Raw genomic sequence first — 17,264 nt, 5'->3', positions numbered from 1 at the left:
GCAGTACATCATAGGGTAAGGTCTTGCCTGTGTCCTTTTGGGCTAAACAGGGATGACCTAATGCTTGTTTTAGCTTTGCATTCATGACTGTAATAATAAATAATTTCTTCAGCAATGAAAGCAGAGAAAGAGGTATTTCCAGCACTTTCATTTGGCTGCCATACAAATTTACCAGCCTGTTGTTTAAAGCTGAACGCTAATTGTATAGAAGGATGCAATGATCTAATGGGAAAGTCACAGTAAACGCTCCTATGTGAAAAACAGAGTCTGTGAGGAGAGAGAGAAAATACATAGAAAACAAAGGAGAAATAAATTATAAGTGGATTCATATAAATCCCCAGCACTTCAAAATCTAATGTTTTGTTGCTTCTAGTTCATATTTTAATTCTGAATTGAAGCTCAACTATAAATATAAGAGAGAGGGTATGGTAAAGCACCAGGATAAACCATATAAAAGAGCAAAGATTGGAAGCAGAACTTTAATGAGATTTTTATACCATGATCTTCAATGTTTAATGACCAGAAGCGAGAAGGAAACCACTGTTTGGTTTATCCTAAACCAGCAGTTGTTTTAATGTAAATATCACTCTATCCAAACAAACTGAGCTTTGGTGGGGTTTGGATAAACTACTCCTATTTTGTACCACTCAGTACTTCGTAGTTTTTCAAAACCAAGAGTGGATCAAATCCAAGTTCTATTGAGTAGGAAAAATGGGAAAAATGAGTTCGTTTTAATGTTCCCGTCTGAACTTGCTCAGGACACAAAGCAGTGAGGTATATCAAATACAACTGAGGCTAACCAAGGAATAATACCCAGAGGCTTAGCTATGAAATAGAAATATTACAGTCATTCCTTGGCACGTGGTAGTCACTCACCCAATCTCTGTGTTAGGTAATAGGATGTGAACACACTTCCATTGACATTTGCAGTGCATTTGAGTACTCCAGAGTAAACGAAAGAATGAGAGGGGATGACAAATCCTCTTGTTGGGTCCCACACCATCCTCTTGAAGTTCGTCTCTGCAGAAGAAGGATACTGAAAGAGAACAGACAGATAGGAGGTTGGTGAGACATTCCCTTTCCTCTCAGACCATAGCAGCAACTAGCCAGAGCTGTTCTGCTTTAAAGACAGAATAGATATTTGACCTTTTAGAGTGGCTGGTGGTCTCATTCCACACATATCTGAGGCAACATCAACATATGGAAATTGAAAAGCCCTCCCTAATGTATGACCGTCTTTGAAATTCAAAACTTCGACGATCATAACTGGGGCCCTTGATTCAGTAGCCCCAGTCCTCTCAGCTCTTCAGCAATATACTGTCCTACCTATTCGAGGTCCTTCATCTCTCTACTGGAAATAATTATACCCATCTTACAGGAGTTTTGCAGGGTAATCTTTCTGGAAGTGCCTAAGAACAAAATGTGCTTCTCCTAACTTTACATGTCCCCACCATACGTTTTGCAGGGATCTCACGATACAGTAAAAATATGTGTGAAGTTGGACCCCCAAAATTCAGAAGTACTCGTGTCACTAACTCACCTGCTGACAGCCATCTGTAAGTTAGGTATAGTCTGTGGCTGGTCATCAGCTTCCCTCTATAACGTGAGAAGGGATGAGGCACTTTCAGAGGGGCCTGTTGATCTCCGCAGAAGCAACCTAGCTGATTTGTTTAAGATGCTCACTTGTAGGATGGCTGAAGTAAGGGGACTTAGAAGCATAGATGGTTTTTTGTCCCAAATTCATAAATATTTGTAGTGTTCTGAGATTCTTGACAAAATGATATATTTAAATTCTGCTTATGAGGAAGAAGTGAGGATATTAAAGAATTTCCACAAAGTGGAAAATAAACTAAAGGAAATATTAATTCAGTATGAACCCTACGTATACCCTTAGACAGCACCAATATCAGCCAGGTTAGCTTTTTTGGCCTCCCTAGGGCCAAGATGGGCTGCAGGAGGGTTGAGACCACTCTCCAGCCTCAGCTCAGCCAGTGGGAGCCCCGGTTTCACCTCGCTGAGGAAGAGAGTGAGGAGCATGAGGAGCTGAGGCTGGGAAAGTGGGAATACTCTTAACTGAAACATGAAGGGTTTGGGGAAAACCTCAGTGTGCCTACAGTTGCCACATGGTAACTAACAACTTTATTAATTTAGCTAAAAGACTCACTCCTTTAGAAGGAGGGAGTGCTTTTCCCTCCTGCTTATCATGTACAGGCTCCTCAAAGATAAGGCAAGTTAATGTTTTGCTTTTCCGAATTATCTCGTTTTAGCTTTTGGAGCTAACCGAGGGAAGAGCCGCGCTAGGGACTGCAAGTGGGGATTTCCCCAATGACGTAATTAGTTGTGCTCTTATTCTTGTGGTTATGCAGCAGGCAATTTATTTTTCTGTCTCCAAACAAACAGTAGTCTTATGTGGCAGTATGGTTTAAATAGGATTCAGCTTAAATAATGCTCCTGCTCTGAAGAAATTTCAGCTTCAGGCCTTGAGAGCTGATACTCCTGCCACTCGTATGGATAAGATCCCGATCAGTTCGGCATTATTTTAGATCCCTTATTTTTCCACATTCAGCATCGAACAAAGACCAAACAACGATCCCTGCAGGATGGTGCTTGGTGGCATCGCTGCGGGGAAGCAGCAGAGCAAGGCAGTGGCTTCCTTTTGGAACAACGGTTCTCTTCTGACAGTAGCAGGAAACACAGATTTCATGTAAATGCTTTCAGTTTCTGAGCTGTGGCATCACTGTTCGGACTCATCAGGAAAATTCAGGGAAATTACCAAAAGAGATCTGAGACCCAAGGCTTAATCACGCTTTAACACACGTGAAGGTCAAAGCTGTAAGAGGCAAATATACACTGAACCAGATCAGTCAACAAGCAGATCTGCCAAGACTGAACACTATTTTTCAGCCAGAATTAAAAGCATGTTAAGCGAAATTTTAAAATTTGAATTGTATGTCTTGCTCTGGGCTTCTTAATAACAAAGATGATATGTACAGTTAGCCAGGATCTGTTTAGTATTAGCAAGCAGTACCTTTCCCCATACATATTTAAAAGCCAGAGAGTGCAATGATTTTAAAGTATAATGGTAACATAAGAAACTTAATTTATGAGGGAAAAAAAGTGCTTTTTCTACAAGAATAATGAAATGTGATAAAGCTGAATTTCATGGTTTGGCAGCTCTGCTCCCTGATGGTTAGGGGAAGGGGAAAGAAAAAACAACCCGACTCAGGGGGCCCTTTTCAACACTACACACACATAAAATGCCTTCATAAAATATTCAAAAATATATATTTAAACAACCAAACAAAAAGCGCCAGTGCTGCTTGAAGGAAATCGCAGTGGCTTTCCTCCCTTTGAAGTCCGTTGTCTATCAGAGATTAAATTTGGAAGAAGAGGATGTTCTAAATTTGTCTGATCGCCTTATTCACCTCTCCACCCCCATCCTTACCTCCACCCCTTCTCCCGCCCCGCTTCCTCTTTGCATGGGAAGCAGCCACCTTGGCTCCACACGATGCTATGAAATTCCCAGACAGGGCAAAACAAGCGGCGACTTTCCGTACACGGAACCCCGGGCCGGCTGCGGCGGCTCCCGGCGCCAACCCACACCTCCCTACGTGCATCCTCTTGGGCAGAGATGTCTGTCCAGCTCACAGCCTAAGGACCGTTCCTTTGGGGAGCGACATTCAACATATACATCCCTTCCCTGCAGTCCAGCTGCTGTCTCTTGAAGAGGAAGAAACTTCTGGGGCCAGTTTTCTTTGCAATTCAAAAGGGGAGTCAGCGGAGATTTCATTCCACCAGCGGCTTGCAGCAAGATCAAGGACTTCAGCTTGTGTTTGAAGAACTGCCTGGGAGAGAGTTTAGCTCACGAGCAGGGAGAGCAGGGCTGTCCGTAAATAGGGGGATAGATCTGGAGGTCTGCTTGGTCGAGGCTCCAAGGCCACATTTAGACTCGTGACTGTGCTGAAGTCAACAGCGATACTCCAGCAATGAATTTGGTTGAAGCAGGCTAAAATAGGATGGGGATGTTTCATTTTTATAGTCAAGAAGGAGATGGTGATAACACTTATCCAGGCTAAAGTGATAAGCTATAAATGCAGAGGAGTTTTATTCCTCCCTGCTTTAATCCTTACTGGCAAAACTTAAAAACAGAGATCTGCTGAAGTAAAAAGGCTAGTGCTGTCCCCATGCACATCTACTGGAAATTTGCCATTGGCTTCGGCAGGAGCCAGAGCACTGTCCCAGGCCTCGATGATTTCTTGTGCTGTCTCCCAGGAGCAGGAGACGTCTACCAACTAAGAGAAGTAGATCAGCCTCTCTGCGCATGCTGTTATCAAGGCCTACGCAGCGAAACAACCTCGTCTCTCACAGTCCCTCCAGAATGGGCTGTGGAAGAAGGCGCTGAGGCAGAGGATGGGTTCTCGTTCCCAGTAGGACAGCTTAAGGCAGTCAGCCCAACGGGGAAATGGAAAGACACATAACCTATCAGTTAAAAGGCATGGCTGGAGCCAGGAGACCTGTGCTCTGCTCGGGGCCTCTCAGGAGAGCAGTTCTAAAGCCCTTTAAATGAGCGACTAGACCCCATCAATTCATTAGGCTTTGAGGAAGCCCCTCACCTTGAATTTCCATTTATATTCTACAAAATGGCCTTGGTCTCCACAGGCTATGGTGCAACTTTGATATTCAGATGTAGCCGCTGCCAAAGGAGTAGAAGCTGTAGCCATTTCCCTAACTTGGATCTAATTTATGAAATCAAACAGAAGTGGGCAGCTGTTCAGAGGAAGAAACCTCAGGGTATAAAACTGATAAGCTTTCACGGGGATAGCTAATAGCCAGATGTCTTACAGAGAATTTTCAAGTAAAATACTGTCTTGCCATCTATCTTTGCCAATGCTTGTAAGAACTTCAAGCCACAAGATGTGAAAAATCTTTGACACACTCAGCCTAATCCCAACAACAGCCTTGTGCACGGCTCAGTACTAACGCATTGCTAAAACAGGACTGTGCTTCTGGATTTTCAATGCCTTTGGCATTTTTTTCTGAAACTTACCTAGCTTCATGAATTTTTTTTGCACTTTTACCCAGACCTCTGAATTATTTCAGTTTCTCTGGAACAGTCACTTACCTGTAGAAGCTTGGGTTTGATATCTGGAGATGTAACTCGGCAGGGGACAACCACTGTTTTCTTAGCATCTAAAATGTAGATTATATCAGGATGTTCTGGGTGAATCTCCACAAAAGGATTTCTGTAGTCTGTAGGGAAAAGGGAAAAGAGCATTGTTTTGCAGAACTGTTCCTTTGCCGGTCAATGACCAGAGTGACATGGCAATACTGCGTTGGTGATCTGACTGGCGAACTACCCACAGAAAGCCGACTGTCACATGTGATGAGATATTCACCGGTATCTTGCCTGCTTACAAAAGGCAGCGTCATCTACGGGTTATAGCCAATGACTGCAAATCAGAATGCCCCATTTCTAACCTTCTTTTACTAATTTGCTGTGCAAAAGTTAGTGCTTTTCCTATCTGTTTCCCTGCAGTAAAAATGAAGTCCAGGTATCAACTCCACAGGTCTTCCTGGCAGCTGAGTTCTTTCCTCAGCGCTCTGAATTTCCCTCCGAGGAGACATTATACCAGTCGGAATTCCCCAGCAGCTTGGTGTTACGCTAGGTTTGCAGAAGTTAATGTAAACCTACTGAAAGACAAAACGCTGCTTTCGGTAAATGAGGATCTCTAGAACACTTTGGAAAGTACTCCAAAAGGGGAAGTACACCCAAGATTTCAAAAAACAGGCAAGAAGAATCTGTTTAAACTAACAGAGAAGTAACTTGGCTGCCCTCTTGGGAACCATGGGATTTTCTACCTATTTGCCACAGTAAATCAGAGTGGATTTACATATGTAGTAGAAATAAATAAGAGTCTGAGCTAATTTAAGCTAATAAAAATTCTGAGCCTGCTACACTGATTGTTCATTGCATGAATAAGTGATGGCCATCAGAAGATCCAAAAAAAAAAAAATGTTTGAAATCCTAAAACCTCCAAGATTTCTCTAACAAGCATTCTTTGATTTGAGGTTTTAGTTCCTCATTGTTGGATATTCTTACGGTATTAGTTTCAAACACCATTCAGCTAATATAATGCAAACTACAGCACACAGTGTAGGCAATCAACCACTTTTGGTTTGGATTATACTGTTTACAGGAAAGGAGGTGCACGTTGTAAGATAACCTCAACATACTTATCCTTGGCCTGAGACCTGCCCCCACACACTTAATTGTATTATGGCTACCAACAGTTTCACCTAAAGAATGGGAAATAGCTGACAGAAAGGGTTTGTGCACAATCTAGGTCACAGAAATATGCCTCTAAAGCACTCTGGCAACACTTTAAAAAAAGGATGTGCTATGGGGAAATTAAAATCAGTTTTCAGAAGAATGCTTAACTACTTCCAGATAGGCTAAACGGGTAATGAATGCAGCTGGCTCGGACCAACACATATACCACTAAGGATTGATTAGGAGGACTTCAACAAAGGCGACACTTTTTGTGACGCTAGAAAAGGGAAACACCTATAACGTAGGTGGCCTCTTCTCCAACACTGTATATTGAGGGAAAGTTTCCTTCTTGAAGCAGCTTATCAGTGTACTTCCTGAACTACCCTTGTAACCTCAGGTCAGGCTTTCTCTGTAATTCCTGATATAATATTAACGGCTTTTTTAATAGAGAAAAAATCAATTCCGTATTGCTTTGTGGACCTAGCCATGCTTTTCAACTAGAGATTGCCCTCAATGGCATGTTTCTGTGCAAACACGTGAAAAAGTGCACACATCACCAAGGTAAGACGGGGATGCTGGGTTTGGGTAGCGGGGACCCTTGGCGCTCTCCCCCGTTGACAGGCTTTCGGCAGAGCGGGCGAAGGCGAGCGGAGGCCGGCGCGGGGCGGCCGCGGCGCGGCGTGTTCAGGCAGCCCTTGCTGGACAGTTCCCCGGCGGGACGCGCCCGCGCCGCCGCGCCCGCAGCCGGCTCCAGCAAAACCCCCGTAGCCGCGGTGGCCAGGGCCTGGCCTCTGTGTCCCCCCTCTTTCTTACGGTGCACAAGTCTGACCTGCAGCGCGGTGTTGTGGTATTGCCCGTAAAGACAGCACGCGCCCTCATCAAACGCAAGAAACAGAAACGCAGGGTAGGTTTAGAGGCCGAACTGTGTGATCCCCTTGGTTTAGCATCAGGACAGCTAGCCCCAACCTCTTCACCTAAACCCACTCTCTGATTTTACATCTTGGGCTGTTGTGGCAGCTGTTCTGTGATTAAAAAAAAATCCTAGTCGAAGTGTGTTGGAGGGAGGCTATCTATTCACCCCGTAAATCCCTGCACTACTCCATCAGGCCTCTCTCCCTCCTGCGTCTCTTGGCAAAACTGGAAATGTTTTGAAGTCCCCATGAGAAGATGGTACAATATTTCTTTAACATTTTTAGCCAGTGACAAAGAAAACCTCGTAAATGGAGTTTAAAAACTCTAAGTATCTCTTTCTGGATTTTGGCCATTCTGGCTACTTTTGAGAAGGGTCTAAAGAAATAGCGATTTTCTTCTTTCCTAGCACCCAATCCCTGGTGAACATTATTTTGCTTCAAATTAACGAGGATTCATTTTCAACTTAAAACAAATATTCACCCTTTGGACCTTATTAGGGAGCTGTGGTATTTCATGCAGGAAGATCTGCATTTACACAGTATGTGGGGTGCTCGTGTGTGTTGAATTTCTTCTGGGTAACAAAGGCTCGACATAAAAGTGATATAACTATGCTTGTGCTGTATTTTTATCTAGTCGTCAGCTTCCACTATTTCACTTAAATAGATGCATGGTTTTGAGGGTGAATGACTTTTAGGCTTTGAAAAGTGAATGTCATTCATTCACTGGTCAGTATATTCCTCTAAGGACTACCTGTCAGCCCTAGGAATTTTTGTTTCCTCATAAAAATCGGTGCTGGTTGTTGGTCATCTGCAGAACAGCTTGAACATGGGGTGTGAGATTTGGGGTTGCTCTTCCTTTCCTCAGCACAACTCCACTATCAAAGGAAAACCCGGAGCTGGTTTATCTCATTCGCTTTGTGTTTATTACCCCACGACTGGTGACTCGGTTGGGAATAGGTCATTCATTTGGGGCTATCGGTGTTCATTTTTTGGCTAATGACAGCAGTCTTTCACTCAAAATGACCGAGGGTGAAAGGTGGCGTTTGAGACAGGGAAGAGGGGCCGATGCCCTTTCTATTCTTGGTAGCGTAATTTTAGCTCTGAGAATTAGAAGTAGGTATCTTTGCAGACCGAATGCACCACATGATTGAGGCACTGGGAGAGCAAGTGCTGATGGGGCTACCTGGCTCTATCAGAAAGGTCACAAATGTTACAGCGATGTTTTACGACAGGCACTTGGGTCACTGTGCGAGTACGAGCGATGCATGACTAACATCTGGGCAGCTGTGACAAGGAGTGCATCAGGGGCACTTCAGAGCTCTTCTGCGCACTTTTTGAACTTAACATGAGGCAGTAAAACAGAAGACAAAGACCAAATCTAGATGTTGCCTCTCATTTCAAGAAATGTCTTTTCCTGTCAGCTTTTATTCCATGGCATTGAGTGATTCTGAGTGTGCTGGTCTATAAACAAGCAGGTACTTTGGAGTAAGGGCACTGGAAAAAACATTATATGAGCGATATTGATTAGAACCAAAAATTAGACCTGTAATCTCCCCACATTTAGGAAGCGTCAGATACACATTTGAACTTTCTGGATAGGCCTGCCCTGGATCTAAGCAAGCCTCCAGCTGAGAAACCCGATTGCCAGACCACAGCTTTGTAGCTTGTTCCAAACCCTAAAACTAATACGAAATATTTACACTCTGTCTATTTTGTCTAATGCAGTTTCCCAAACAGGTCTGCTAAATTGTTATATTGAATTACATTACAAAAATGTGTTTAAAGGTTGTCTGTGAGCATTAATCCTGCTTAATACCTCTGTACCTCCAAGACTGACTTCTCCTAAATTTTCAGTTTTACAACAGATATAAAAATAATCCATATTTTCAGCTGTAAATGCAACAGGTGATACTCATCATGCCACTCGTAAACTACTGGAAAACACCTAAATGGGAAGCATGAATTTACACTATACATTATAGAAACTATATTTCATTCCTAATTCATTTTTAATGGGAGCCTGCACCTGAATCGCCATATGTCTAGCCAGTAGCTAGAATTACACTGTCCCAGATCACAAGCTACAGTCTGAGTTGGAAGCCAAAACATATAAATCTGACCTTCTACGATCAGTATTTGAAATCTAGAGAGTGTTTTAAAATGACTGTGCAATTAATGACAGTAGAAGACAATTTCTGGGTTATAGTGATTTGGCTGGGAAAGGAGAGGATGATTTGAAGTGCAATTGATTGCTAATGCCTAGTAGATGTCAGGTCTCACGGTCATTATTCCTGCTCTACTTTGAAAAGAAGAAAAAAAAGAGGTGTTATTTTGTATGGGTCCTCTTTCATGCAGTACAGTGAGGCTTCCTAGAGGATTACGGCAGCAGACGGCTATAATTTGTGTTATCTCAGTGCTTTATCCAGTTTACGGTTTTAGCCTAAAGACAGTTCTCCCTCCATCCAAGGCCTCCTCTCCTCCCTATTTCTTTCTGCAGTACCGGAGCTCTCAAGCGCGATGGGCCACCTACGCAAGCTGGTGGAGCTGCTCCTAACCTGAAGGTGCCACGGTGGCTGTTGCTTGCAGGGCTAAACCACCGCAGTTTTGACATGAGACCTGGAACACGAGGGTAGAGCTGAACTGTGGCCATCATGAAAAGTAACCTTGGAAGTGGAAGGAAAAGGCAATTGCAGGTAAAGGTCAAGCACTGGCTCATGACTCAGGGAACGTCAGTGAGGCCAGGGGAACTTTTCTTTTCCAGCTGTGAAAATCTTTGTGCAAAAGAAGAAATAATATGAGCCCCAAAGAGTAACAGCACACAGAGGGAGAGAGCGAGCCTCCGTGCGTCCTGCGGACGGCGTGTGTCCCCAGGCCCGCGCTTCGCTCCAGCTGCTCTCCAATCCCGCGTGAGCAGGAGCAAGCAACGCCACTCGAACTGGTACAGAGACGCTCTGGGCAGGAGCCCCTTGCGGGCACTGCTCGCTTAACAACAGAAGCAAATATAAGGTGGCTTAGCTTTGCGTCGTCTTAACAAAATGACAAAGAATAAACACTAAATAGGGAACTAATCAGCTGCCAGCTGATACCTTTGGAATGGTTTGCACAGATGAGAAAAAATTCTTTATGAAACTCCTACGTAGTTCAGACTGACCGTGGTATGGAAAAATGATCTGCTGGAGCACTAGGAGTGTCCCCACCAGCTCCTATAAATACGTTCCCCACCTAAAGTTAATCAGCAATCAGTTAACTCCTTGTAAAGCAGTGTCTCAGAGACAGAACTTCTTGAAACAAAGGCGACAGGGTCACTTTTCTTTAAAAAAATAACCTTGGCCTTGAGGAAGATCTCTGTTTCCAGCTGGTGTAGATCAATTACGCTCAACTGTGACAATCTGGAGAGCTGTGATGTGCGAAATGCAGGTGCCACCCTGCAACCCAAGGCTTGGAAACTCTCTGCGCCCAGCAGGACTGAACCGGGAGGAAAAAATTCTCAGCAAAGAAACGCTTTATGAAAACATTTCTGTGTCGCCGGGTACAACTGTTCCTCCTGAGCGGGGAAGGTGATACGCCCTATGAATCGCCCATAAAAGAACACCCATCGGTTCGCATAGGATAAGCACAAAGAGTAATTTACTGTGGGCTGCAAAGCTCATTATAGGTGAAGAAAGACACGAGCGGCAGTTCGCTGGCGACTTCTCAGCTGCGGCAGCAGCTCCGAGGAGAGGGACAGGCCCCTTCCCTTAGCTCTCAGACCGGCTGTCTAGCTGCGCAGGTCAGTGGAAGTTTGCAGGAAGCTGCGGCGCGGCCGGGCCGGTGCTGTTTACCCAGCGCAGCTCGAGGAGGAGCACAAACAGAAGAGCTGAGGAAGCAGAGGCAGCGGGGCGGCCGAGGGGAAGGGGCCTGCTGTCCAGCCGCAGAGCCCGGCAGAAAAATCAAGCATGCTGCACACAAAAGAAACTCAAAGGTCAAGTGCCTACAAGAACATTGTTTACCTTGAGGCAGTGAAGCCCTTCATGTTTAAATTTGCATTCTGTCTAGGAGGAGATTAATTGCTGCTCGAGATGAGCTTAGGGAGGGTCCCTTTTAACTCAGCGGTGTAATAGCGATTGCCTAGGGAACATGCCGTTCCCTGTTCGAGCCCCCACGGCGACAGCAGGCGAACCCAGCTGGGACAGGCACCAGATACGGGACTCCTTCGCCTCTCGGTGACATCTAGCCTCTTGCTAGCGTTATCTGTAATATAGCTGGATATCTACCAAGAAGTGGTGGAGGTTTGCAGTTAGGTCATTCTCACTTGCCGTGTAAAGCACCGTTTGAATCCTGCTTTCCAGCGGGCTCCCAGTCCCGTCCTGCCGGCTGATGAAGCCGAGAGGACTTAAAAGCGCTCAGCATCCCGCAAGCCCAGGAACCCAGCATGCTGCAAACTCAGGCGCTCTCCTACAGCTCCTTACTTTTCGGAGTTACATCACCAGCCTGTGTGTTCAAAACATCCTCTCGAGACACACATGCAGGAGTTTGTACAGGATTTTTGGCACTTTTCGTTTCTGTTCAGATTTCATACATTGTGAAAGTAATTTGTCTCCTGATATTTGTATCATATCTGCAGTGGTGGAGATAACATCACCTCTCCCTTCAGATATAATCCATCACCCCACAGAGATGATGAATGCTAAATGTCTCTTGAGGACATTCATCCACTTCTGTACATTTCTGTGAAATTCCAAAATGTTCTCATTTTGCATCTTTCTTTGTTCCTGCTAAAGATAATTCTCTCACCCTCACTATTTGCTTTCTTCATTCAGTCATACCTTAAAAGAGCAGGCTAGCTGGGAAGCCTGGTTGATGAGAGTTTCACAGGTCCTTTTTGACATAATTTCCATAAAGTTTGTCTTCATCACCGTCAAGAGCACTAAGAGGAGGTTCATAATCTGTTCTTTATGTTAATAGGATCATTAGCAGATAAGTAACACTTTGGTCAGAGTACTTTGGAAAGCATTACAAGGGCATTGCCTAGTCTGCTGTATTCCTCATGCTAACCTATCCAACCTACCTCCTCCTTCTAGGAACAGGAGTAACTTTTAGAAAGCCACTTGTCCAGAAACTGCATCTTTAGAAATAAAGGACTTTTTCAGTTTGGCAGGCAAATGAAAAGCACTGCTAGTGGAATGTTTGGATTAAACAGAAAGCAGAATATTTTATCTTTAGGCAAAACAAAAATTGCTGCAAAACCCTCCAGAACCCATTCTGAGTCAACATAAAGCATTCTGTTTTGGTCAAATGAAATCCATTCTTCCCTTGGAGATTACAGTGAGAAACACAAGAGCATTTGTAGAGAAAAATATTACTTTAAAAAATGTTACTTCAAAAATTGTGGAAGCAAAAAGCTTTCATTGCCAAACACAATAAAGCCAAAATCAATCCCTTTCTTTTTATAGGCTGCCATACTTTGGCTGAAATTGTTTCGAGCATCAGATGAATTCATAAATTCTGGTTCCCCAAACAGTCAAATTTAGACAAGCCTTTGTAGAAATTAATTCTTTAAGTACTTCTTACTACTTCATTACTTCTTACTACTTTACTTGAAATCTGACCATTAAGGAACTGGTCTCCCACATGTGCTGCTGCCACTGGCACAGCTTGGGTAAGGCTCAGCAGTTAGCAATTTCTGGGCAGATAAGCAATGGGAAGGAAGACATAGGGGAATGTGTGTGTGATTTGGACTGTCAAGCTTTCTTTTAGAAATTCTTTATCAATGAAAAGGAGGGGACTGTTACGTACTCTTGCTGCGATGTTAAATGCTGTCACTGACAGTGCCAGAAACTTATACTGCTCGCTCACATCGTATCTTACAAGACTCCTCCACTTGAAAGTGCGCCTTTAGGCTATGATTTGAAGATACTGAATGTCTTGATTCAGGATTGAAAGTGCCCCACTTTTCCCCTGGATCAGGCACTTACAGCCTGAGGAACAACACTGAGGGCCCCGCACGCTGACATAGCCTATATTCCCACTTTGTGTGGCCCTAACCTCTGTTGACTAGACTATGGGTGCCAAAGCCTTCCACCACGCTGCGAGACAGTCGGCTTATCTGCTAGGCTCCACACTGAGCAGACAGGACACTATTTGCCTATCTCAGCTTGCTGAGTGTCTGGCAGCAAGTGTAGCTGTCTCAGTGTCTGCAGCTTAAAAGAAGGAAGAAATGCAGCCCCAGCTCTCTTCTCACTGGTAATATCTTCTGGAAAGCAAGCCAAAGCCCAAGTCAGGGCCATCACCCTGGCCCTGCATGTCTACTTCTCACATTCAGATTATCTCTGTGAACTGTCAAGTGAATTAAAGAAGCAGAAATCAGCTTCAAAGGACATCAGAACCAAAATATGATCTCATCCGAGGGATGCTTTCCCGCACTTCCAGCCTCTTTAGATTTTGCTCAATGGGGAAGGGATGAGAAAGATGGGGCTTCACACCTCTGGGCTGCACCATTTGATAAAGAAGAGCCTGCCCTGATGCAGTACTTGTACCACCTTCCCTCGTTATTCTTTGCCATGGCAAGAAATTGCTCCTGTTCTTCACCGGGGATCTCTTGCTGTGGGACCTGTCATGCAGTGAGATGCGTGGTTTGACAGGACAAGCTGCTTGGATGTGTCCCCCATTTTCCTTCAGACTGGCTAAGGAGGAAGAGGAGCTAACAGGAAGTGCTGGATGACTCCAAACAGAGGCATGGCAAGAAGTGAGAGATTTTCCTGGCGCTGTGTCTGCATGGATAGCTTAAACGGCTCTTGAGTTCCATAAGGAGCCTTAAGCACACCTGAGCTCCCATATGAAAGTCTCTGTCTCACCTAAAACTTGATTTCCAGTTCTTGTGCTCTGGACCCCTGGAAGTACTGCACTACGGCTCAGATCTAGAGTGCAGGTACTTCGTGTTGTCCACATGAACCTAAGAAGTAGCCAAAACTCAAAGTCTGAGCAGGGGCATCTTCTAGTTACGCTGTGTTCACATGAACATCAGTCCTGAAAGCCAAATGTATGGAAACAAATTAGTCCATCCACCCTCTCATGTATGTAATTCACAGTGACTTCAACTTCCAGCTTTCTTATTTTTCACCTCCTTATTTCTGGCTTTACAGTTAATTTTTCTGTAAATATATCATCCTTCTGATGGAGTCCAGGGGGTAGAGGATCCTATGCAAGCTACAGAACTGGGTTACCAGGCTTTTAAAATGCTCAAGAAGCAGAGAAGAAAATAAGTGATGCCTCACAAAGCTTTTGGAATGAAAACTGGACCCAGCTTTGCTAGAGGGAAGTAAAAACTGGGAAGCGTAATTGTAAAAAAAAAGTGGATAAAATCTTATGTGTTGGTTATCTCTGTCATTTCCAGAACTATGTTGCTTAACAAAATAATAAAGACCTAGATATTTGCTGCTGGCCTTGCTAGCCCAGGAAGGCTGCCCTTAATGTTTGAAGGGCATTCTAGGATTCTTCAGTTTGTGAATTATCAGTGCAACTCATGAAATGATATATTATGAATGACAGTCCATGGGACTTCAGTCCTTCTCTGTTCACTTCTCAGGTCATCCCTGTCTTTGCCAGTATTCAGTATTCAGACATTTCAGTGGGGTGGCAAATTTTCTGAACCATTTGGATTTGCCGGGGAATTTCCAAATGGATTTGCCTCAATTACCCCAAATCCGCAGGAAGAGCTGGAAAACTCAACACTGAGATGTAAAACATCTGCATCCAAACTGCTGTTGGTGGGAAGACACTGCTAAAATATTCACCAGTCTATGTATTCACCAGTCTATGTATTCAAAGAGTGAACTATCCTAGGCACAAACAGGAACTGGTTATTCTCCGCCAGCGTACTTGGACCCTTGTGGAGCAGCCATCACTGAGGTATCATGATGTATCATGCTCATATAAATCACGTTGTGCCAATTACAGGTCAGAGGAGGTGGGACTTCTAGTTTTTTGAAGTAGTTAGTTGAGAACCAGCCCTAACATAGCCATAATTTTTTCAGAAACAGAATAACAGCCCTGTTTTGCTTAAAAAAATAATAAAGGATATCTGTTGCTGGCCCTGCTGGTCCCATGTCTTCAACGAGGAGACTGCATCCTTTCACCTACTCTTCTAGTAAAGCAGTGCTATTTGGGTGTGTGGACAGGAATCAAAGCACAGTCTGGAAATGTGGATGAGCTTTTCTACACACTGTTTGGCAAGATACGACCAGCTCCAATTACCACAGTGATAATGCTGGACAAGCTGCCGATGGCAGGAAGCAAAGCAGAACCTAGCTCCTGCTCCTATTCCTGATGCATTGACTGAGTGGAGCAAAAAGGTGTGACAAATCTGATGCCTTTACAGCATGGAGCTAAGGACTGCAGGGGGAAACCAGAGCAGAAGCTGAGGCAGCATTTCACATGGCACAGGGAGCTCTTCCAGCTAACAGCCTGAGGACTGTCTTACTTGGAAACAGTTGCTCTGCTGACAATACCTGTATTTCAAAGAGCTGAGAGCTGCAAGTCCCAACTTCTGTCTAGGCTGAGACCTAGGGTGGCACTTTGGGAAGGCAGAGAAAATCTTGGCTTGGTTTGGTTTTTTTGTTCTTGCTTTCTGCCTTTCCCTAAGCCATGTTAAATTTTACACATGCCCAATGAAACGCAGTATATTGGCCCACAAAAAAGACAGCTTGCACTTCGGGTTGGCACAGGAATCACAAACGTTAAATAAATTAATATGTTTGTCACCGGGAAGCATCCGTTCAGCTGGGAAGGGTGATTGCAGGAGACAGTAGCAAGTGGCACTGGCTATCGTCTAGCTGGCTCTGGCAGCATTTGCAGTGGAAATGCCGTCCACAGGAGCCTTTCTGTCTGTGGGCTCCTGGGGGGCAACCAGTTTGCAGTGAAGACTTGTCTCTACTGCTGCTGGGAGGCAGCTTGCTAGCCAGACGCGTACAGTCTGCACTGAGGATGGGCTGCCTTGACTCACTCTGTTCTCTGGTAGCCGCCCAAGAGAGTCGCTTGGCTGCTCTTTCAGTTCAGCAGTGCAGCGTCATGTTCAACCAGACACTGCTTCACTGCAGAGGTTTTCCCTCCGAGTTGCAATGAAGTTAAACAATGAGGTTAAAAAACTCTGTTTCTGTTCCAGCCATAAGCTACATTGTATTTTCAGCAAGGGGGTGAGCAACAGGAGAAAGGGGCTGTCTGCTTTTTAATTAAGATCACTGGGGCTTGCAGCTGCAGCGGGAAGCAGAAAAGGCCTCGGGAACAATTATTCAGGATGGAGATCCTGAGCTCTCCCTCCCTCCAGACGGTCAGTGCGCAGCTGAGGCGTGGAGGCTGACCCTGCTGCCATCGGGTCCCTTATGATCCCACTGATGTGCAGGGGTCACGGCTCAATTGCACCGAGAGGGGAGAGCTGCCGAATGCCAGATTGTAACGGAGCTTAGAAACTCCACCAGGGAGGCTGTAAAAACAGAAGCAAGCACAGGAAATAATAGCCAATAAGCAGGGCTTCCGATACAATCATGTTCTCATTTCAGTGTCAAGCAGCAGGCCAGGAATGAAGGGAAAAATACCATTCCCTTTCCTTTTTTGGCAATAATGGCTTGTAAGCTCAGAGGAACCTCCAGCCTTTAGGAACTGGCTCAACATTTTCTCACTCCACCTGGCTCAGCCGTATGAACACCCTGCTGAGCACTCACTCTCTCCACAAAATGTCCAGAGAGGTGTCTTCTGGACCTGTCCCTTGCCTGGCACTCACAGGGAACTTAGTTTTTCACTTGGAGACAGTCGATGAGTTTCTTAGTGATGCCCAGACAGTGTAGGGCCAAGTTCCTTAGAAAGGCATCTTTAAATATTGAAGAGAATCATAGGCACAGTCTAAATACCTTGCTCAAATCAGTAGAGCCGACTCTGGCCAACAGCTTTCTTGTCCCCAGAACAGCCTGCTGGTACTCAACAAATACATATAGGAATTGCAGGGGAAGAAGAGCATGCCCTGTGGACAGCATCCGTGCTGAGGTATAAAACGCTTTATCTCACTGAGGCTAAGCAGCTTCCTTGGACTGGCAGGCCGAATCCCCGCAGGC

General features: G+C 44.8%; 1 protein-coding gene across 3 annotated transcripts in view; it reads right to left on the bottom strand.

The window, feature by feature from the left end:
* The window catches only part of LOC112982911 (vascular endothelial growth factor receptor kdr-like), a 147,172-nt gene that overhangs the window by 82,726 nt on the left and 47,182 nt on the right, over nt 1-17,264 (bottom strand). For all 3 annotated transcript variants that reach the window (XM_064518089.1, XM_064518091.1, XM_064518090.1), the window contains exons 4-5: nt 5,123-5,250; nt 877-1,036 (exon numbers count right to left, since the gene is read on the bottom strand). In XM_064518089.1, coding sequence (XP_064374159.1) covers nt 877-1,036; nt 5,123-5,250 — 288 coding nt within the window. The remainder of the gene's footprint in view (nt 1-876; nt 1,037-5,122; nt 5,251-17,264) is intronic.

This window comes from Dromaius novaehollandiae, chromosome 11 (genome assembly GCF_036370855.1).
Source record: "Dromaius novaehollandiae isolate bDroNov1 chromosome 11, bDroNov1.hap1, whole genome shotgun sequence".
NCBI classification, from domain to species: Eukaryota; Metazoa; Chordata; class Aves; order Casuariiformes; family Dromaiidae; genus Dromaius; species Dromaius novaehollandiae.
This window is presented reverse-complemented; position numbering and strand designations above follow the sequence as displayed.